The sequence below is a fragment of the Lutjanus erythropterus genome, chromosome 2, assembly GCF_056507025.1.
Source record: "Lutjanus erythropterus isolate fLutEry1 chromosome 2, fLutEry1.hap2, whole genome shotgun sequence".
Classification (NCBI taxonomy): domain Eukaryota; kingdom Metazoa; phylum Chordata; class Actinopteri; order Lutjaniformes; family Lutjanidae; genus Lutjanus; species Lutjanus erythropterus.
The window spans coordinates 39,451,565-39,475,929 of record NC_139318.1 but is presented as its reverse complement, the minus strand read 5'-3'; the positions used below and the strand labels follow the sequence as shown (position 1 = coordinate 39,475,929).

The following is a 24,365-nucleotide window of genomic DNA, read 5'->3' as shown; positions in this document are numbered from 1 at the left end:
AATTAACAAGTGGCTCAAAACAATGTCAAATGGAGCGCAATTATTGCCATTTCCAGACTAACAAGGCAGACCAGACTAAATTGCGAGAAAACCTGTGAGCTCTGGAGAAATGGTACACAAAACATACATTGCCAGTTAATACATTTTAAATTGGTCACATTCTTAACAGCAATTAACTGATAAATGATTAATGATTAACATCCCTGTGTGATAAATTTTAAACCCGTTTTCAGAACGAGTCTTTGTAAAAATTCATTCAGTCTAATTTTGGATTGAACTTTCAAACAGTTGCCTTAGAACCACTTTCCCTTTTATGCTATACGGATTTTCACACCCGCTGTAAGTATGAAAATAACACTTCACCATGTGGTAGATGGCATGCCATGTTTAGTCAGGCATTGCACAAGGCCAGGGGGGGCTTAACACCATCTCAGCAGCAGTTTGCAGTCTTCACAGCCAGCGGGAGCACAATAGCTCTATCACTGGGTTCTTCTTACCTGGCCACAGTATGTCAATGTGCCTGCCTTCCTCCTGTGCTCCTCTCTCCTCCCAAGCAGAAAGGATGATTAATTACACCAAGCTGCTGCATGCCGATTAAATATTACTATTCATGCTTTGTATATAAAAAAAAAAGGACAGGGGAAAAGCTCTGGAGGGTGCCAGGGAATGTTTGTGGATTCGGCACATCTGTTAAAGATTTATGCCCTTGACTAGCGTGCTACTGTCTAAAAACAAGTCTGCAGCAGCCAAGGAATGCCAAGGTTTCAGTTGAGACTTGTATCAAAAAGCGTATAAATACACCAAACACATTGTTGCTTAGTGAGTAATGTGCTTTAGCGATCCTCACTGACACATGCACATCAGACATTATTCCAATAAAATAAAACTGAAATGAAAATACTCTGCAAGACGACGAGGCAGAGATGTTTGGTTCAGAGCCCCCTCTGTGTTAAAGACGGAGACGCTTTGGTATGGTCTTGCTTTAGTACAAGGGGCCGGAGGGACATTTACAAGAGTGAATTTTGAAAAGGTGGAAAAATGACCTTTATAACATGCCAAGCAATTAACCTGTGGAAGTCAGAAGGCATTGTAAAGCTATTCCGCTATGAAAGGCAGAAATAAACAACTCAAAATGTTAATTAAATGGCTGGGTGCACTCCCTTCCCTAATTTTGCTTCATTAACGCATAGCAAAGGAAATGCTTATGTAATTCACTTTCTAATGTGCTTCTGTGGTAGCTGCAACGTGTGCCCCGTGATTAAAGCTCAAAGAAAAAAGGTCTGCTTCATTTTCACACTGATGAAGCAAAAAGAGAGAGCGAGACAGCACGCGTGAGAGAGAACTGATGATAAAGAAGTTGGAAAGTGGATTAAAGTGTGCACCGCTTATTAGCATGTGGGTGGCAAGGGGTGCAAACATTTTGCTGCACAGTGTGTGGCGATTCAAATGGAAGTTCACAGTATTTATTTAGTCAACCTGTAGTACATATTCTCTCACATGGCTGTTAGAGTGAAAGCAAACGAGCCTCCACTGTGAGCCCTCTCCACTGATGCTTTAGTAATTGCTCAACAACGTTAGATAGCTTTAAGAGTATTTTTAAAGTAAACAGCAAGCGAACTTGCTGTGGTACAAGTGGGAAGAATTGAATTTAATTGCCTCGCTCAATGTGACAGTGTTCAAACAGACAGGGGGCATGTGTTCAGAGTTTATTATTATAACTGTAGGATAGCTGTGATAATAGTCAGTGATTTTAAGCATTTTCCTACATACTTGTGATTGCTTGGTTGTAGTTGAGCAGTGCATTTCTTTTTTTTTCTGTCCAGATGACCTTTGGGACCCTGACTCCTGCAGATGTGTAAGCCTCGGCTCAGAACCGGTGCGAACACTGTTGGTGTTAGATGACTCAGTGTGGGCAAGCTGCGGGAACTCTGTCACAGTCGTGAACATCTCCAGCCTCGCCACTCAGGTAATAACTAAGTCATTGCTGGGAAAAATAACGTTTACCTTGATATTCAAAAAAATAAATGGGCAGTAATTTGCCATCATGGTGTCAAAGGGCTATCATCAGGATTGCACATTAGATATGAATAGAATACTATAGAAAATATAGAAACAATGAACAAAACCTCAAGTGCAGTAAGAATTTTCAAAGCGATAGTTAATAAATAGATGCTGTCGCTGCATCAGTTGAGGACTAGTCGAATGCACTGCTGAAATTTTCTAAACTTGAGGTATGTTTGTTTTTTTTGGTATTGTTTTTGCTTATACAGTCATCGTGACAAACAGTTTGGATCAACCATTTACAGATATTCTTTTTTCTCTGTTTATATTCTTTTGGTGTATATTGTAATTTTTTAAGGCTAATTTTAAAGAAATTACTGGATGGGAATAACTCAGGTGGCCATGTCATGTGGCATACAGCGCATTGCAAAATTCTGTCCGTCCATCCGTCCATTTTCTGGGTCGCAGCACAAGTCAAAGAGCAGAGAAGCAATTCTGAAGTCCCCAGACTGGACACTCTCCTTCCCCCCGGCTGTGCCTTTAGATCCAATCCATGAAGATCACAAAACAGAAATGGTGACAACCCCATTGGAGACCAACACCCACTGGAAACATGTTCGACTGCCTGCGGACTCAGCTCTCTTATTTAAGGACAGCATGGCTTGTAGCAATGTACTCCATATTCTTGCAGTAATCCCACAGTACTCCCTGATGGACACAGTCGTAAACCTTCTCCAAATCTATAAAATACATGTAGGCTGGATGGGCAAACGCCCATGACTCCCAGTAACCCTGTGAGGGTAAAGCACTGGTTTACTGTTCTGCTGCTAGGATGGAATCTGCATTGCTCTTTCTTGATCTGAAATCTCTTCTTTCCAGCAACTTGGCATAAGCTTTCCCAGTGAAGCGGAGTAGTTTGATACCTCAGTAACTGGAGCAAACCCTGCATCCCCCTGCCAGTCCACTGGCTCTGTCCCCGACTTCCATATAACACTGAAGAGGTGTGTCAGCCATGACAGCCCCACAATGTCCAGAGCCTTCACCATCTCAGGACTAATCTCTAACACACCTGGCGCATTGCCACTGATGAGTGTCTCAACTACCTCAGACACCTCTGCCAAAGATATGCCAGGGATATGGGTATGGTTTTTCCGGAGTCTCCGCTGCTTGACAATACCCCTGTCAGTAGCAGTTCTACTCTCCTGCTGAACACAGTCTGAACCAAGCCAAGCTTTCCCTTCCTGAGTCATTGGTTTGCCAGAACTTCCTTAAGGCTAATCAAGTCGTTCTTCATAGCTTCACTGAACTCCTCCTACACTTGGGTTTTTTGCTGCAGTGCTCCTCCAGTGGAGGCTGTGAAGACGGCCCGTTTGGATTCCATGTTCCACACTTCCCCCGGGATGTGTGAGAATTTCATGAGTAGAACCAAATCACCTTCGATACATGTTTGGGTTTACCAGGACTGACCAGCAGTCTCATCCACTGACGTGATGTGATGATCATTGATCTTAGGTGTAAGGTGTTTGGGTACCAAGAACACTTTTTGCTATTAAAATTTTAGGGGTTATTTTATGCATTTACTTTGGACAGTACAGCTGAATTGAATACAGGAAAAAAAAGAGAGAGAGGTTGCGGATTTCATGCAGGAAAGAGACATAGGTGGGAGTCACAGAAGACTCAGAGCCTCAATACTTGGGGCAAATGCTTTACCAACTGAGCTAACAGGCCGCGTGGTACCAAGTACACTTATGAATCACCCTCTGCTCAAACACGATGTTTTTTTTATGACCAGTCCATATGACAGTGCACCTAATGCCTATCCCTGAATGTGATGGGCCCACATGATTGTGGCTCCGTGAAGTTCATTCTCGACCAGGCCACAGGAGCAAAGGCCCAACCACCAGACGCTCACTGACCAGCATCCCTCCCAAGTTGAGAGGCTGCTCACTGCAAAGCAAATGGGTGGAGTTAACCATGTAGAACAAAAATGGACTGGGTCAACGCCACCCAAGAATATCTCCTGTTATTCTTACCCTAACCCTACCCAGCCTCGTGCCTTGGGTGGAGCATCACTTAGTCCAGAGAGGTGGAGCAGGACTAGGTTAAATTCGGCTCTGCAGTAAGCACTACTTGACCAGGTCTGATTCTCCAGTTTAAAACATATTATAGCGTAGGTTAAACGCAATGTCCTTATGTTTGAAAAGTTGTTATAGAGTAAAATCAATGGTTGTGATGTATTTATTGTTTTTGACACAATTTAAGTAATTTTGCAACAATCAAAGGCTATAATATTTAGCAATTCAAACGCTTTTGTTTGAAAGGATTATCTTGCCAGTTGAAGAATGAGCTTCAAGGAAATTTATTTTTCTCTCATCCCTACTTCCAAGGTCAACTCCACCTACCTTGCAAACAGCTGCTGATAAATATTCTCTCTTCACTAAAACATGGTTTGAAGACCTAAATGGATGGGTTCATAAGTGAAACTGCTTGACAAGGTGTTTTTTTTTCACTTATTTGTTTTGTTGTTGGCTTTTTTTTTTTTTTGCACCATTTGAGGAAATTTTCCTCTGCTTTCATTTTCTGAAAAGATTTATGCACACAGCCTTAGAGAGCCGGCTTTCTAATCTGTGATGTCATCAAGATTTACTGCCTGGAGCTGCTGCATGGACAACGAATCAGACCCTTTGTAGATTCATACAATGTTTGTTGGAGCTCTCACACACAAATAAGCTTCATTTTGCTGTAGAGCTTTGAGTTATAGTACGGGAACGCGCACCATTATCTCCAGAAAATCGTCCTGGGTGTTGTCTTTGTCATGCTTTCCATTTCTGTGTAGTCATTCTCCAAGGTGTTCATCTGTACGGTGTGTCATTAGAGGTGTACGGGGGGGGGACTTTTCCGGCTGTGGTAGACAATAATGAATGACAGAAAACAAACTCTTCTGGGTAATGTTAATATGGTATTCAGATGCCGAACTGCAAACCATTACCATTTAATTATAGCTCCCAGATGTGATTGTGCGTAGCTGTGTAAATGGGTGGAAGGGTTTTTGTTGGAAAGGAGCATGTGTTCCAAGCAAACCTTCCCTGGATAAATAGTTGATGACATATAAAAACACGACGCTGAATTTGAACAACCAAACAAACAAACTAAAACATTAACAATAAACAAAATGCATGTGTCATCACCCACATCATATAAATTTGTTTTCCATTTTCAATGTAAATGAGCTACATTTCCAGAAAGCAGAATTAGGAAAGTTCCACCCATTCCATTTGCAGTTACAGATGTTTTGGTTGACTTCATGCCAAATGTAATATGCAGATAAACAACATTCAGAAAAGTAGCAAAAAAAAAAAAAAATCTTTAATCATATAAGTAAAAAGTCAATATGAACATGAATTTACATTTTTTCTCTTAAAAGTTGCATGAAATTAGAAGCTGACAGATCTGTACGATCAATACAGAGACAGCTGCTTACTGAGTCCGCCTCAAGATCCTCATAAGAGATGAGCCAGAGTTGTCTCCTTTTATACCCTCACCTCTTTTCCCTCGCCCAGTCCTCCAGAGACACAAGCTTAATCAGCTGAATGGCCACGCAGTAGAGGCACAGTTCTGGTTCAGTGTATCTCCCACAGAGCTTAGCAGGTCAGCTCTGGTTACTTCTTTGCTAACCTTGTCTTTCTCACTAATGTGGACTCAAGAGGGCTGACTTCACATGGGCTGTGGTGCATATCCAGGATGTGGTTGAATCAGTGCTTGGCACTTGTAGGAAGAGATATGACTTCGAGCGAGGCCAGAGGGTCATGGGCTCGTATTCACTTCACTTCTTTCCATTGTTGTCCCCGGCGGAGGTTCACCACTTTGTTAGATTTGCCGCACTTTTGAATCATTTATCCATGACTTTGCCAGACACTGTAGCCTGTCTCGTTTGACGCCGTTGATCCTTGCACCGTACTGCTTGATTTAGTCTCTTTTTAAATCTTCACCTGCGATGCCTTTTCGACACAGTATTATTTAAATATAACATTTTCGGACTGTTTTGGGTAAACATACTTACTGCAGGGTTAGAAATGGCCTCCAACAGACAACCCAACGAATCATCACTTAAAAGTTTGTGTGTACTCTCAGCTTCGTGCTATTCGATTACGTACACTCCACCTCAGTGGGGATACATGAAAATTATAGTGCTTACAAAACCTCAGCCATGGAGTGGTTGTGAGGAAAGATTAATATGGACAAAGGAATGTTTCATCAGTGTTAAAATTCAGATATTGTGTAACAAGCTCACAAATGATACCTTTGACAGTTTTGAGTATTAGATATTACCACAGAGGTTTAAACAAAGGAAATGGCATAGAAACAAGACAAAGAGAGTTTGCAGTCACATTAACAGTGGCCTGGGAACCAGATGAATCTTCAAGCTCATGTTTCAGTTGCTCTGGCAGATACATCTGGTCCCCCTCCCCATTCAGAACGATTTCCACCTGCTCTGAATCTCTTTGGGCCAATCACAACTGTTCATTTAATATCATTCGGGTTTGATGCATTGACCGACAGAGGAGCGTCACCGCATTTCAAAAGTCAAACATTACAAATTTCTCAAAGCTCAGTGCACCGGGTTCACGAAACTCAAATAAAACTGTCAAATTTGCCGTGCTGATCAAATATAAATGAAAATTCTGTTACTGCGTTGTCTATTTCTCACCTCAGATGTTTTCAGAAACACATTTGAGTGTACTGTTTAGTTGTAATTTGAGAAAGTGACAAGGCCACCTTTTTTTCCTGCTTGAAAATAGACCCAATTTCCTTGTGTCAGCGCTGCGTCACACAACTCATTGCTCTGATTTCTTGTAGGTCTATCCAATTGTATCCAATTGGCAGAGGTATTCTGGTCTACACCCGTTGATCACGGTCCTTGGAAATCAAAATTGAACTGAGAGATTCTAGATGAATAGTCTGTCACATTGGTGAATTTGTCTGGTGATGCTAGACTACATTAGCTGCTGTGTGAGGCTGTGTTAGGCACAGTGGTAGTTTGAAGTAAATGCAGCATAGTCACTGTCACAATGCTAACATGCTGTTCTTTAACTGGTATAATGCTTATCATGTTCTCCATCTTAGCTTAGCATGTTAGCATGCAAATGTTTGCTAATTAGCACTAAAAACAAAGGACAGCTGAATCTTTCATTGGTTTGGCAGGTATTTGGTCATAAACCAAAGTATTAGACTAAAAAAAAAGGTTTTACCAACCAAAAGCTGTGGTTTACCGAACATTACATCACCTGCAAACCATGAAAGTCCATACCAAAGTCTGTGCCAATCCATCAGGAGATTATGAGCTATTTATCTAGAACAGTGGTTCCCACACTTTTTCTGGCATGCCCCCCTTCAGAACCTACAAAATGTTCATACTGCCCCCACCCAACAATTATTAACAATAATGGTAGATACAGCTGATAAAAAGGGATTCAAGCTGAATTTGAGTGAAATAAAGGTCACCATGATAGCATCACTCTCATCAGCTCTGTTTGTTTCATTCTATATTTATAGTTTATTATAGTTTGGAAACCACTGTCCTAGAATAAGCCAGGAGATCACCATAGTTACTGGGATTTATTCTCTGTGAATTGTTGAATTTTCGTGCCCACCCGCTAGTGTGGTCAAAAAGGTCATTCGAAGTCCTGTCATCGCTGAGACCAGCTTCAGTTCCTGCTAATAGCTCTCCCGATTCGGCCAAGTGGCAACAAGCCGTCAGGCGCTGTCAGATATTGCCATGATGGTGACAGCCAGAGCCACTGCACTGTGGGCTTCACAATGGCTGAATCGCAGATGCTCCGTCAATTTATTATTAAACAGATACACCCCGCAGATGTATTAAGAGGACTGGATATGGCCAGCAAGTCAGTCAGTCCTGGTGGCCAACTGAGATACTACAACGAAAAATATTTCCCCATAACTAGCGGGATCTGAGCTCTCCTCGCCTGCAGAGGACCCTGCTTATGGTAAACTGCAGTAACCGGTGTCATCATGCAAGAGGACATCACTCTGTAACAGGTTCAAATCAATTTAAAGGGATAGTTCACCCAAAAATGAATTCACCCTCACCCCGATTGAAGGTTAGGTTTAGTTTATTAGGCTAGAAAACACTGGAGTTTCACTGGAAAACAATGTTGCTCCCAAACAATGGAAGTGAATGGTGACCAGTGTTCAAAGTGAAAAAACAACAGGAAAAAAACTTAAAATGTCTCCATACTGCTTGTCTGGTGTAATCCAAGTCTCTTAAAGCCAATCAAAAATCATATCAAGTTGAGTTGAAAGACATAATTTACACCATGTTTATAGCCTAAATCTTCAGTGTAAATCCGTAGCTTGAAGCCATGTTGCGTGTGCACACCATCTGAACCGGGCGTGTGTGGTGTGACGGTGTGTGAAACGCACATCAGGGCTTTACAGGTCTTCACTTAAACTGTGTGGGAGATTTTGCAGCGCTGTTTTCCTGTGAAACTACAGCAGTGTATTATGAACTAAAAAACTAAAGCCAAATTTCAATCAGCGTGAGGGTGAGCAGAAAATGACTGAATTTTAATTTTTGGGTTAACTATCCCTTTAAACTGATTCACTTCTAACAAAAAAAAAGAATAATTCCCATCGACTTTCCCATTAGGCCAACTAAAGGGGTTCGGTAGCAGCAGGAATCACGGCACACAAAGAGAATGTGAAACAGCTTAATTGAGGAGAAAATGAGGGAAACCCTAACCAAATTATATTGTATTTTGTAGCTAGTCGCACAGTAGGGACTGATTTGAATCTGACGATAATGCAGTACTGTCTTCGTTTGATTTTTATTACAAATGTTATTTTGTTCAAACCCGCCAACGTGTCAGCTTTGTTTGTGTGTTTCTTCAGACCAATCTCTGCATTATTTCAGAGCTACACAAACGTCAACGCTTCGTAGAGGTCTGAGTCGCTCCCGTGTAACCAAACCTTAACAAAGCAGGACATACTCGGACGTACAGGCTTTGATCAATACTGACTGGCAGGCCTTGTTCATTCCTCGTCCCATTACTATTTCTTTTTCTACCTGCTTTCTCCTATCACTCACACTTCCACTCGACTCCCTCGCCATAGCTCAGAGTGGAGATGTGGACTTAGTGCTCGGCAAAGGACAAAGACACCTTGTCACCTAGTGTAATGAAGGACTAATGAGCTGTTCAGACCAGCAGCAGTGTTTGCGGCTTTAGCTCGGCTGTTATTTCCCCACTGCTGGTGGAGGACTATAGCAGGGATGTTGCCGTTAGTGTGACACTGTTGCTGAGTTGAGTGGAAAGGGCACATTACTATTGTCAAGCTTCACTGACCACCTCATCTCTGAAAGCAGCGCTGGATTCAACAGACTAATACCAGGTTGTTGGTTGGGGGCAGCAGTCGTGGCTTCTGCTTATCCTGTATTTGACACAGTGCACTAGGCTTTCAACATGCTTGGCCTCTATCCATGATAGAATATTTGGAGAACTTTATTTTGTGATACTGGCTTAAATGTGATTTGATATACACTACCAGTCAAAAGTTTTAGAACACCCCAATTTTTCCGTTTTTTTAATTGAAATTCAAGCAGTTCAAGTCCAATGAATAGCTTGAAATGGTTCAAAGGTAAGTGGTGAACTGCCAGAGGTTAAAAAAAAAGGTAAGGTTACCCAAAACTGAAAAATAATGTACATTTCAGAATTATACAAAAAGGCTTTTTTCAGGGAACAAGAAATGGGTTAGCAACTTAAAGGTGTTCTGCAGCAATGGAGGTTGGTCAAGCCTTGAAAGTTGGTGCTACCAATTCCTCCTAGGTGTCCCAACCTTTCTTGATTCCTTACAACCCCCTCTGTCTGCATAAAGGTAGTGCTGGAACACACTGTGGTACCATACCCTCATGAGCATTATTTGAACAGTATTGTACTGCAGAAAGTAGTGTGTTGCTATAAAAATGGAAAGAAAAAGGCAATTAACAATAGAAGAGAGACAGACCATCATAACACTTTAAAATATAGGTCTTTCCTACAGAGAAATAGTGAAGAAAGTCAAGGTGTCAGTGAGTACAGTTTCCTTCACCATCAAAAGGCACTCAGAAACAGGGGGAAACTCTGACAGGAAGAGGTCTGGCAGACCCAAAACCACAACAGAATCACAAGACAAGTTTCTGAGAGTCAACAGCTTGTATGATAGGCGGCTCACAGGACAACAGCTTCAAGCACAGCTTAATAGTGGTCTTAGTAAACAAGTCTCAGTTTCAACTGTGAAGAGAAGACTTTGAGTTGCAGGTTTGACAGGTCGAGTTGCAGCGAGAAAGCCATTGCTAAGACGTCAGAATGAAAAAGAGGCTTGCCTGGGCCATGAAACACTGCCAGTGGACTACTGAAGACTGGAAGAAGGTGTTATGGACTGATGAATCAAAATTTGAAATCTTTGGTTCATCACACAGGATTTTTGTACGACATCGAGAAGGTGAAAGGATCCTCAGTGTGTGACATCAACTGTCAAACATGGAGGAGGAGGCGTGATGGTTTGGGGCTGTTTTGCTGGATCCAGGGTCGGTGACTTGTGCAGAGTGAGAGGCACCTTGAACCAAAACGGCTACCACAGCATTCTGCAGCACCATGCAGTAACCTCTGGTATGCATCTAGTTGGTCAGGAATTCATCCTACAGCAAGATAATGACCCAAAACATAAGTCCAAACTATACCAGAACTACCGTAGGAAAAAAGAACAAGATAGTAAGCTTGAAAACACGGAGTGGCCAACACAGTCTCCAGACTTAAACCCCATCGAGCTGGTTTGGGAAAAACTGGACAGAAGAGTGAAAGCAAAGCAACCTACAAGTGCCACAAATATATGGGAACTTCTGCAACAGAGTTGGGAAGAACTTTCTGAAGAATATTTGATTTCCATTGTAGAAAAAATGCCACGAGTGTGTTCAGCTGTTATGTCTGCCAAAGGTGGCTACTTTGATGAGTCGAAAGTTTAGAATACATTTTGGTTTATAAATTGATTCCATGATTTATTATTTATTTGTTCTATGCTTTCATTGCAGAGTACAATGAGACATTAAACTGCATAATTCTCAATAAAAAAATGCAAAAATTGAGGTGTTCTAAAGCTTTTGACTGGTAGTGTATGTATTAAGGTATCAAGGTGTCATCAGTATACAACACAGGGGAGCACAACAAAAAGAAAGTTTTAGTCCCTTCATGCAACACATACATAACATATACAGATAACTGAAATCAGGATATGTTGGCATAAAAATGTATAATAAAATAAACAAAAACAGTATTTACAATTTTTTACAAGTATACACCCAGGAAATAATTCTGTAGAGCATTTTTCAAATTTGTGTCTGGATGAATGTAAACCGCGGCAACATGATGCTGATGATAATATGAGCAACATCCTGAATATGTCCATCAACTTCATTTGTGCAGGACACGTCAAAGATTTAAACACTGACTGCGCTTCCCCTCGTCCTGCATGTTGCATCCTGTTGGCTCAGAGCACGGTCTACCTTGATGCAGGATGTTGTGATGGAGCAGGTCTCTGTAAACATGTGTTCAAATGACCAGTGACGCAGCTACAAAACAGCCAAAGGTGGACAGCTACATCACAGAGTCGCCAGTGAAGTGCTTAGCTTCACGCTTGTTGACATTAATGAGTGCTTGTGTGTAGAGTCGGGGGAACATGGGTTGTAAACATTAAAGGTTATTTATTATTGTTATTTATTTTCTTACACATGTTAAATCAATGACTGAAACACATGTTCGGGCACTTTTTGAGATCCTTTTGTATTGCAGGCAAATGACTCTATTGTATACATTTAGTTTCCCAGAATGCCTTCCAGGTGGTTTTGAACATATGGTAAACAAGATGGCACCCAACAATTACAGCATGTCAGCCATTGATTAGCTAGAAGTCCCTTTAAAGCCACCACGCTTGATAATGATTAATGCGATAATTATTCAGCATATATAGCACAGCAGGGGTGTGTTTGTCTTCACAAACCCGTCAACTCATTTGAATTGCAATGGGTTATTGAAGGTGAAATTTGCCTTTTTATTATGGATATCAAATTTTTTGATGGCTGCACTTGAAAAACCGAGAGATGCATAGCATATCCTTTCCCAGGCGGAGCAGGCACCCACTGCTGTGGAGTCAATTAAAGGAGAAAAAAAACACATCAAAGTCTTCCTCCCTTTTCCCTAATTTCAAACAAAGGAGGACCCACTGGCAAGGGCACATAAACAGGTGGTAATCCCTGTCCGCCGGTGCACTCATGTTTGGGTGGGGGTTGCATTCTCATCTTCACTCACTTGCTCTCACTGACTAATTGCCCAGCCTCGTGCAACTCATGCATTGACAGTGATATGAGTTCCAAGATGATGCCCAAACCAACCCTTGTCACGCCTTGGACCGCAGGGGCTGCATGTGTTGCCATGATAAGGCTCATTGCATTTATTTCAAGCTACTCATTAAGACTGTGTGCCTGAAACACTCTTTTTCCATTGTGCTCTTAAAAAGATAGAAGCCAGGGGAATGATGCAAAAATATGCCCCGTGTGTCAGGGACTCTGTAAATTACAAAATTAGGAGGCAGAGTTAGACTTTATTTACAGAAAAGTGAGTGCAGAGCTGAACGTGAGATTCAGAGGCCTTCTGCTGACCTCATCCTCCCATGATTTAATCATGACAGTTATCTTGTAGTGTTTTGATCTAAATGAGCACTCTAGTAAATCAACTTTGAAATGACTGTCACAATAATTGGCGTACCAGTTAAAAGGCTGTGGAATCAAAGTGTGAACTAAGATGAAGAGCGACGCAGTCAGCACAGTCATGGCTTTACTTTCTTGCTATGACTTGCATGTTTTTGTACATTTGTATCACATCAAAGCAACAACCTTGCTTCTCCTTGTCTTTTTTTCTTTTTCCTTTCTTTGTGTCCCCTGTTCTAATTCTTTTGGTTTTGTGGATTGTATAGTTTCGTAAAAATAACCACAGTACACTGTGTGCCAAACCAACCAGACACAAGAACAGTTTCTTCCCACTGGCCAGTTAAATCAGCCATACAGCATCAATAACCCTGAGACCAAGAGAAATTACATTTTGTAGTTTAAATGCAGCATCCTGTATTGTCAATATAAATATACTTACTGTACTCATACTGTACATAGAGATCCACTCCATTTATATCCACTCAATAACTACTTTTACACTATTTGTAATGTTTACAACTTATGAACACTTGTATATTTTTTATATTCATGTCCTGTTTACTCTTCACCTTTATTTGTTTATCTGATATAGTGAGGGTACATGAACCATCATGGAAGTCATACATTTATTAATGCATGAAAAATCATGCAATTAATGCAGCGACTAAGGCATTTCAATCATCATAATTTCTGAGTTATTTTAATGATGTTCATGTCATCTGCGCAGGCAAGTCTGCAGTTAAAGAGACAGGCCAAAAAAAACACTGACCAGAAAGCAGTGCCGTAATCATGATTAACCAGCATTACTTTTTAATGATTTCATTATGTTTGTGGCCCGTTAAAAAAAATAGAAATGCAAATTGGATAATAATTTTGGACTCCATTTTAATTATCAATTATTTAGTTGTTATTTAGCGCCACCATTAATCATATTATTCATCAGTGTTGAAGATGGATAGGTGACTGCTTCATTCAAAGGGCCACAAACATGACAAAGTTAAAATTAATGCTTAGTTAATCATGATTACAACTCTTTAACAGGTTTTTTTTGCTTGAAGAACATCAGAAATAATGATGATTAAAATACCTTGCTTTAGGTAACGTATTGTTGCATTAAGTCATGCATGAGATGCTGTTAATTCTGGTACATTCCTGATAGTTCATGAGGTTCTACATGATTGAATTCATGCTTTTTCATGTACCCTTAACCATAAAGTGTCGTTGTTCTTGTTCTTGCTGTTATGTTAGCAGTGGAAAAATAGTCAATTTCTAGTTTGTATACAGATATTTGGCCAAGAAAGCCAGTTCCAATTCTGATTCAGACATGTTTAATGAATGAAGGAGAAGGGCAAACTAGTTGTGATGTTGCTCAACTCTGTACAGAATAATATGATATGGAGAAACATTCCTCCAAAATGTCTGTTTTGTTTAAAGGACCAGACTTCCTGAGAGAGCTAACCTTTCGGTTTTAGAAATGTTTCATTTCCCGTCATGGAAAGGTGATTTGTTAAAGACGCGGGTGATTGCATTTTCTTCCCATGTCGCCCTTATGTATTACGGTATTTTTGTTTTTATTACAGAAGTTCGAAGTCCACCCAGACCCGATGGTCAGCGTTGCACACATGGCGTGCGCCGGCGGAGGGGTGTGGATGGCATTCTCCGAGGGTTCCTCCATCCGTCTCTTTCATACTGAAACCCTGGAGCTCCTGCAGGAAATCAACATCTCAACACGCTCGACGCTGCTGAACACCGGTAAACACTCATCACACATCACACCTGGCCGTCACCTCCATATATAGAGGTCAACCTCTGTCCCGCAGTGCAGCTGAAACACATATTTAGTGTAGACACTTAAAAAAAAAAATCTGTTTTTCTTGGTGACAATCTACTGTTTTCAAGTTTCACCACAAAATTTCATTTTATTTGTACTAGTTACATTTTTGTCTTCATTGTATAAGAACAATAAGAAGGCATCAATTCAACACTGATGAATGCTCTCCTCCCCTGAATGGTATTCTTGTCTTGTCCAAGTTGCTCCATGGGTCTTGCACTCCAGGGACTGACCTGAATAAGTATCCATCTCAGGCCTTCACAAAGCCATAATAGAGCCATGGGGTGAGAGATAGGGATTAATAAAAAAAAGAAATAAAGTCATTGAGGGGCAGTAAAATGGCAGCCTTAAAGATTTTCATAGTAAGGGTTCCCATGGAAACGCTCTTGTCTTTCTTGAAACGGTATCATGCCCGTTTTACCTCTTTTTTCCTCTTACATGTACCTTCCCACTTTCCTCCCTTTTGAGTTAATATTTTCTTTTCTTTTTGTCCCACTTTTCTCCCTCTCACACTCTGTTTCATCTCATCCGCTCTGCTTTAAAATCCACTCACCCTCCTCCCTCCTCCCGTTTCACTTCTCACTGCAGTCCGTTTAGGATGCCACAAATCGCCCATTACTTCCTGTGTGCCTTCTTTCATGATGGATAAAATATTTGTCAGACAGCGTGGGTCTCGTCCCCCCCCCCAATTTTTAAGGGAAGAACTATAGTAAACAAATTCGATAGCAGTGAAGCATACCTAAAGCTGTCTAATGGTGATAACTACAGTACATGTGACTCGACGCCAGCTTGCCTCAAATATGTTCGGGCTTTGGCACGTGGGCCAATTAGCTCATTCAGTACATGTGAAGATCATTTTGAGCTTCGGGGAGTGGTATAAATGCATCTGGATTTGGGAAATGTTGTCCTTCTCGTTGAGTCACACCAGACTGTGACTGATGTATTTAGAGCAATACTCAAAGCTGGGGTAGTTCTTCATCTCATCAGGAAAAAAAAGGGGGTTTCTCATGTGAGTTGAGTAAAGACAGAAGGAAAGAGAAAGGAATAAAAATGTAAAAAAAATAAATAAATATAACAAATAAAATGTAACAAGCTGTATTTTGCATTAAATTGGACAGAAACTAGAAATAGTGTGTTCTTTATTAGACAGTAAACAAACACAATTATACCCTAATTAGACATTATACATCAAACAGTACAGCAATAAGACACAACAAGCCATGCTTGAATCACATTAGGCAAAAATTATAAAAAATATGTTTGTTATCATACCCTCATTAGACATTATTAGAGGGTAATTAGGGACACATGACAACAGAATTGTACTGTAAACTAAAGTGTATTATTTTATATCAATTGACTGTCATTATATTTTTGAATTTACAGCACAGTTGTGCTGTAAGGTGTCACAAATTACCATCTAATAAGGGTCTAATGGTGGTAAACAATACCCTTTAGTTTACAGTGCAGTTCTGCTGTAATGTGTCCCAAATTACCCTCTAATTAAGTTGATACGGGGCTAACAGTGGGTAAGTTTACAGTACAGTTCAGTTGTAAAATGTCCCAAATTACCCTTTAATTAAGTCTAACGGTGGGAAATAATACACTCTAGTTTACGGTACAGTTGTGCTGTAATGTGTCTCAAATGACCCTCTAATTAAGTGTAACAGTGGGAAGTACTACACTTTAGTTTCCAGTACAGTTCTGCTGAAATGTGTCCCAAACTACCCTGTAATTAAGTATAATAAGGATCTAACTGTGGGAAAAAAATACACTTTAGTTTACAGTACAGTTCAGTTGTAAAATGTCCCAAATTACCCTTTAATTAAGTCTAACGGTGGAAAATAATACACTAGTTTACTAGAGTCTAATACTGTCTAATATAAAACATTATATATAATTATAAATAATTTGATAAAGTACAGCTTCCGTTTTTTTGTTTAAGAGGAGACTTTAATGAGAACCGACTCCTAAGGTTATGGTATCGGGGGATTTTGGTGACATAGAGGTCATTCTAACCCAGCGCCAGTGCTTCTCCTTGAAATATGCAGCAGATTTGAGGGAGGGTGGCGGCCTCGAGGCTCGGCCCTGGGGGAAGTTACAGGCTGAAAAGGAAAAAAGTTGCTCGGCTCATGTCTTCGGGGTCCACAAAAGGAAGCGGATCTTTGACTTAAGTTGTGATTTGTTGAGCTCACAAGAGAAAAGAGGATCCCCCCGACGCGCTACAATCACAGATACGGCACATGAAATACTGGTAGTTTCTCTCCATCAATGGGTCTCCGCTCCCCTAGGTTTCTCCTTGACTTATGCCAGGACATGCAGTAATGATATACCCCCTAATCCTTTCCCCTTAATGTGATTTATACTCAACAGGGAATTTCAGTTGCAGTAAACAACAGAGAAGTTTCTGAGGCAGAGGAAACTGCTGATCTCTTCTCTACTAATGCCTTTAATAGTTCTGTCCTTAGGGTGAAAAAATAATATTCCAAAATAAAGTCCTCAGTGACATATCACAGGGAAACATTTATCTTTGGAGACATCTTCTTTTTAAGGCAAATACCGGCTCCCACGATAAACCCACTTCACACTGCGGAGTGTGTGTGCATTGCTGCAAAAATTGGAGGTGCAAGATTGCTCGAGGTTAAGCTATACCTCCTTAATCTCAAGTGCCTTTGTCATTATCCCTCTTTATCGCTGTTCTTAAAGACAATGCCTGGGCCCACATCTTCCGACTAACTTCAGATTTCATGGTAGCCCGAGAGTGGGTGTTCGTGAGTATCACTCTCACTTAGGCTGTCTAACCAAAGTACAAATAGACTCCGAGGCTATGTGAGCAGGTGGCAGACAGTTTCGAGATAAAGGCCGTTTTCGCCGGCGCCCGACTCGCTGCTGTGACCCTCCAAGGTCTCCACCTAAAGGCTTCCGCTCTCTGTTTGCTGAACGTCCTCCTCTGCTCTGCCTCCACACAGCAGCACCAGCAGCAGCTCCTTTACTTTGGATGATTCATCTTCGCACAGTGAAATGAATTAATTAATGACACTCGGGCAAATCATCATAATCTGAGCATGACACAGAACAAACATGTAAATACAGCTACACATGTAAATCAGCATTCTCTGTTAGTTGTGATCACATGAGTGCTGGTGTAATTCAATTATGATTGCCATGGATATTATGGTAAATGGTTCTATAGATAACTAGGCCACAATGGGAGCCAAGAGCTGAGGGACCACAGAAGGAATGCAAAAATAAATCCACAACAAACAATGTTTTTCAGCCCTTTGTTAAGTGGAAACAAAGGATGTGCATGTATAATAAGAGTGCACAATTATTCCCTCCCCGTCACTAATGCAGAGCTACAAAAAGAGTTCTGCGAAGGAAAACCTCACAGCAGAAAACGTGCGTTGACTCTTGCATCGCGCTTTATCGCAGGAAGTAGAAAGTTAACTCGATCTAAAGAAATTCGCAGCTCAAACTCACCACAGGGACTATCAGCGCGCTCTATAAGGGAAAATAAAACCACCCTGAATTACATCATTTGTCACCACATGAACTTTCTATATCTCCTCAGATCTGATTAGCTGTGGTCGAGAACGAACAAATGAATGCAACATTGTCTGTTTTTTCATGTTATTTATACAAGCAGGTCAACCTCTTACAGTAACGACGTGAATACAAAATATGATATCAAACTGTGTTAATATGATTATGTTAATATGTGAGTTCAAATGCACTGCTGTCTACTGCTTTAATAACAAGTCTGTGTTCATTCCACTTACAGACAGACATATAGTGTTTGAAACATCATTTATTTATTTACTTGTGGTGTAATTTAGGGGTTTTTACATAGAACACAGTGTGACTGTGGGTGCAGGGTTTGTACACGGACCATGGATCTATTACTATCAACACGGCGCCAGTTCAGTTCAATTAGAATTACTCACTTGGTGCATATGCCAAAAAACCTCCAACTTCCTGGTTTCCTTGCTGGCCCCGCCCACGAGTTCCTGCTCGGCCCATAGCCTTTACATTGTGATGATGTCACAGATTTTTTTTGAATTGCATTTCTCGAGTTGAGGAAAGTCCAGTGAATATAAAACCAACATGGATCAAAAGCTCATAAGTTATAATTGACTTCCTGTCCTGTCAATAATTATATAATAATGTGTTTTTTATGAGGGAAAATGCTTTCTGGGTCGCAGGGGAATTTTTTGCTGCAGTATAACGAGCTGCCACTGGAAAAAATTTGAACCAAGGCTGAGCGGCAAAACATTTAAGAATTAAGGAGGAGAAGAGATTCGGTGTTGAATAAACCAGGATTTGGTAACTCTATTGAAAGTGGTGAAGTTTTCAGCAAATTTCAAGGGAACAGGCAGCGACGTTGTTCTCGTGACAGAAAATGCTCTCTGAGCAAAAGATGAGTCATAGACTGACAGTGTGAGTTATAGACTCGCTCTGAGATGAAATTATTTACCTTATCATCAAAACCTTGAGTGTTATTGACCACAGAAATCTTTCTGCTTCTGTCTTTCAGATTCAGACCTTTGTAAATATGTAATCTAAAGGCATGTCGCTCAGGTGTTTTTTGGGTATCTAAGTATCAGAGCTCTCTTTAATAGCTACTGTAATAATATTCATATTAAAACAAAAAGGTTGATCTGTTATGTTTTATTAGATAAAACCTTATACTTACAGTTCAGTTTTATTTATATAGTGCCAAATCATAAAGTCGTTATCTAAGGGAAACTCTCATATAGTTTTAGTTTTATTTGTTTCACGCAAACAAATAGAAAAAAACACATGAAAGAAGTATAAAAGTACGTCTCAGGGTGTGGTGGCAACCTGCAGTGACATAAAGCCACAAGATATACAAAAGTTAAAATACAAAAAATAATCTACATAAATGAAAATGCAAAGAATACGAAAAAGCCAGAGTAGTTTCTGTGTTCACAGTATGGGCATCAGTTTCTTCGTAGAATCATATTTTTTCAAGTCAAATACTTTTTTTTTTTTATCAGCAGGGAATATCTAAGTCTCTTTTTGGACACGGGCAATGAGAAATCTGCCAAATGTACATTTTTTATTCCACAAGACAACTTCACAATCTTTAATAGAAAACTGACCATGGGATGTTTTATACAATAGAAAGATTCTTAATCTGTCTGGTGGGATTGTGAATTCTTTACAAAACAATATCTGAAACTATGAGGTGAATCTAAATTCTTATATCTCACTTTAAAGATGTATATAGAGCAGGTCTAGACTGTGCAGGCTGATGTTGGGTTGGCTGACTTTTGCATGTTAAGGACCCCCTCCCACAATAGATGCACATTAAGCCCAGTTCGGAGGATTTTGTCTTGAGGATCAGTGAAATTAGTTTTTTATTTCTAGAGTTAAAAATAGAAAAGTCATTGATGCATATTTGCATGTCTGATACCAGCATCGATTCCGCAAACCTGAATATCTGCTGATACAGATACCAATTTACCAAACAACCAAGTGTCATGCTCAAACTGTGAAACAAGCGCTCTACTCCCCTAAAGGAAAACATACACAGCCCACAACATGACTCAGTAATACTGCTGCTTCATTTTATTTAAACTTTTTCACACAGAACTTTTAGCAGCATTTTTCGACGGGTCAAAACACCTAACCCTGTTTCTTTCCTTCTAGTTCTAACTTCCAAAAAACTGTGCTTAAAGTTAAAATGTGCTATTCCTTCTTTTGCTGGGGACCCCCCTAGAACCCACTCAAGGACCCCTGTTGGTCTCTAGACCCCAGTTTGAAAACCACTTTCTTAGGAAACTACATTAGAACATGAGGTTGTATGTTGCCTGAGAAAAGGTTTGATCTGAACCAAAACGATTGAAAACTGCAGCGTGGGTTTACTGTGAGCACATAGGGCCTTACTTATATGGAAAGATTATGATGCCTATATTTGACATACTTTTAAAGACATTTGTCACTTTACCAATAAAAGAAAACTTCCCAGCATATCAGTTTTTCTGCGTGTGCAGTAGGAGGTGAAAACTCGAAGTTCAATATTTCAAACCCACTCAGATCTCAGACGTATAATATCAAGTTCACACAGTCTTGTTTCCTACTTTGCGCTTTTATGAGAGTTTTCCTTTCAACTGGGTCAGTAGCAAGTCGACAAATCCAATTTTTCATAATCTTATGTAACCCAGAGCCCTAGGTGGCTGCGCTGTGCATGTGTTAAGCTTGTCAAATACAGATTGATCACAGGGCTTAAACCTCACCCAGAGCTAACACTGATAACCAACAATGAAAGTATTTTTACTTTTTTCATCATGCTAGGACTGAACAGTTGATTTAATACAGCCGTTTGGAGCAACTTCTGGTAATAATAAAATCGATGGAAGATCATAATTCACTCTCTAAAAGACAGACCATCCAGTCTCTATCATTTTGTCAACAAGGAGTTATCTATTATTCTTTCAAGAGGCCCCATAATCTGTTGAAGTTCTGAGCTATCTGTGTTTCTGTAACAACAGGCGGCGGGGAAAACTCAGTTCGATTTTCTGTCAATGTTTTCTATATTGCAGGTCAGAAGAGCATGCGAGTCACGAGTCTCCTAATTTGCCAGGGGCTGCTGTGGGTGGGCACCGCCCAAGGCTTAATTATCACCCTTCCGGTCCCCAAACTGGAGGGCATCCCCAAAATAACAGGTATGGATCAGAGGGAGGCGGCTGACTGTGATTGAACAGCCTCTCAAGAGGTCAAAAGAAAAGCGAAAGAGGGTTTTTTTTTTTCATGATAGAAAATTACTCTGCACTGCCCATTATTGAGGTCACACTTCACATTTTTCTTGTGGCTCTTGGAGTCAGAGCAGATATTACCAGGCAGGCAACACACAAATAATACTGCATATATATATATTGTTGCAGGGTAATTTAAAAACTGCCTGGCAGCGTTTTGTTAATTATGCCGAGTTCCCACTTGCTCCGACTTTACTTCACGGCCATCTTATTCCAAGCTAGTTTATTGAATACTCTGTAAATACACGACAGACTGTAGACACCATTATTACTGTTACAGCGGTGGAATTATAATGAATGAATGCAGTTCACTCGTTTATGATCCAGGGTTGAGTTCAAGTCATTCTCCGCTCACACAATTCAAACTGCGACTTGCATAAGTGACGTAACTGGCAATGAGTTGACCTCAGCTCGGTGCAGGATTTATAGAGAGAAGAATGGGATGAATGGGAGCTTATATGAATGGTAGTGAATGGTGAGAGACGGTGAGATTGTTCAAGCAACAACATTATCTGTCTCTGTATCTCCATTAAGGTAGAAGCCCACAAGTGGGTGTGGTTTATAAAAGGGCTGCTTGATATTCTTCTGAATCGTATCTTAATGTTTTTAGGCTATTTCACTATATACACATCTTTATATACACATTTTATCTAAAAAAGCAGATCATAAATTCTTAAATAGTGCAGATGATGATCTTATCATATGGGTGGGCAATATGGATAAAATGAAATATCACAATATATCACAAGTACCAGTGATACTGTAGGGATGACTTTGGGTAGTTTTTATTTTGATCAATAATCAGTAATGTGGATAGAATTACCAAGTTTTCAGGCGTGTTGTCTTTCTACTTACGTGTCTTCACAGTCTTATACTTCAACAGTTTTATGACAAACTGCGAAATGATGATTGATGGCACATTTCAAATGGGATCAAATAAATATTCTTCTCTTGCCCTTGACTACCGTTCATATTTTTCAGTCCCTTGGTGGTTCACCGGAAACGGTGGGACTTTGTCTTTCTCTTGTCTCTCTGGATGACATTAGTGTGTCTGCCTGCCTCCTACAGGAAAGGGAATGGTTTCTCTCAATGCCCACTGCGGGCCCGTGGACTTCCTGGTCGCCACCACCAGCTCTCTGTCTCCTGAACTGCTGAAGAGGGATTCTTTCGTGGACGGCCTGGACTCTGCCTGCGGTGGCGAGGACCGCAGCGACACGTCCTCTCAGGAGTCCCTGCAGCAGTCCAGCTCCTACCAGGGCGAGGGGAAAGGCAAAGGACGCGGCGTTCTGCTGCAGTACAAGCTGCGCTCCACGTCGGGACTGCCTGGACGGCCGCTAACGGCGCTGGGCGACGAGGCGTCGGACTCCTCCCTGGAGTCTCTGGAGCACAGCGTGGAAGATGGCTCCATCTACGAGCTCAGCGATGACCCAGAAATGTGGGTGCGGGGACGTCCTTGCGAGCGAGACGGAGGACGCAGGGACAGAGTCATCTCTGCAGCGGTTATCTCTGGAGGCAAGGGCTTCCGTAGACTGAAGGAAGGAGCGGCAGCAGCAGGTACTAGGACAAGTGGGGAGGGTTTAGAGAATATTCTCATGGTATGGCAGCTCCCACTGACAGTGTAATATGGAAAATATATGGCGAGGTGATGTGTATTTATAAATGTCTGGCCAGCTTAGCCTTGAATCACTCGTTCCATAAGGACTTTGAATATATGATGAGAAGGTGTTGCCACTGTTAGAGAGGTTGACATCTTATGATTTAGCCTGTGGAATAAAGAGACTAAGACTGTCTGTTTATCAGAGGTACTGTCATCCCATAGGACGCTTTGAATGTTCAGGACCGTGCGTCATCATCCTCCCAGCAGTGGCAGGGGCCGCCGCAGATTAGTTCCGTGTGATCGTTTTGATCTGGCTCCTCTTCCTGCCTTAGTTAAGATTGATATGCCTCGATTTAACCTCATCATTGCGGCGCGCGCTCTGCAACATTTATTTTATGCGACGGACTTCTGTGCGAACACCCATGGACAGCACGCCTTTGAGAGGCGGCCTTTGTTGAATCTGCCATGCTCTGCAGAGTTAGAGATGGACATCTTTTATCTGATCCTGTGGGAGAGATCCCATCTGTTTAGGAGCTGAAAGCCGGGGACTTCCACCGCATCACAAAGCACATTAGCATCACTTTATTAGCTTTGCCAACCTTCCTGTCATCCCATACAATGTGAATGTACCATATCTATTGTGTCTCAAAATTGAATCTGTGCGCTCTTAAAAAAAAAAAGAGAAAGAATTTCATTTTTCTTGTTTTGTTGCAGCTGTTGCAAAAGTGATTTTTGGTTACAAAAAAATGAGCTCCTTCCAAGAGTTTCTCATGCCTTTGTTGAGGAGGTTTATTCCAGACAGACTGGCTGCAAAACTGATGATGGAAAACAAAAATTATGAGAGTCAAAGATGTTATTGCTCCATATTACAGAATCTATATTTGCACTGCAGAAATCCTCTAATTATTACAGATTTATTTGAGGAAACAAAGCTTCTTGGTGCCACATTTTGGAGTATTATCTTGCCCAGGCACTGTAAATGCCAGATATCTGTTTCATTATTCACTGTCACCTATCTGCTAGATGAAACAAATGTGCACACAGGGTTTTAATAAATAACTTGCATTAGCTGTAAACCCCAGTTACACATCAAAAGCAAAACTATAAACGAATGATGAAATAAAAGTGCTGCAGCCGTCCAAACTGCTGTCGGCTATGCATCAACAGAGAGAACCTACCTAACAGAGACACCAGTGATTAATTTTCAATCATATACGATATGATTCTGATTAAACATGGTGTTTTACAATAATAGCATAAGTCTGTATTACAATTAACAGGCTCTGATGTAGATTATCTGTCACATTAGCCAGAACACTAAGTCATGTAAACCCTCTCCCCTCAGATCTTGTTTTCCTTCTGTTTTCATGCTAATATTTGGTAAATATTTGGAGTTTAATGCAA

At 40.8% G+C, this 24,365-nt stretch overlaps 1 protein-coding gene across 3 annotated transcripts in view; it reads left to right on the top strand.

Moving 5' to 3' along the window:
• Positions 1-24,134, top strand: part of arhgef10la (Rho guanine nucleotide exchange factor (GEF) 10-like a) — a 181,937-nt gene extending 157,803 nt beyond the window's left edge. For all 3 annotated transcript variants that reach the window (XM_084739346.1, XM_084739337.1, XM_084739330.1), the window contains 4 exons: positions 1,824-1,966; positions 14,335-14,506; positions 21,152-21,274; positions 22,433-24,134. In XM_084739346.1, coding sequence (XP_084595472.1) covers positions 1,824-1,966; positions 14,335-14,506; positions 21,152-21,274; positions 22,433-22,986 — 992 coding nt within the window. In that variant the 3' untranslated portion in view covers positions 22,987-24,134. The remainder of the gene's footprint in view (positions 1-1,823; positions 1,967-14,334; positions 14,507-21,151; positions 21,275-22,432) is intronic.
• Positions 24,135-24,365: the final 231 nt, after the last annotated feature.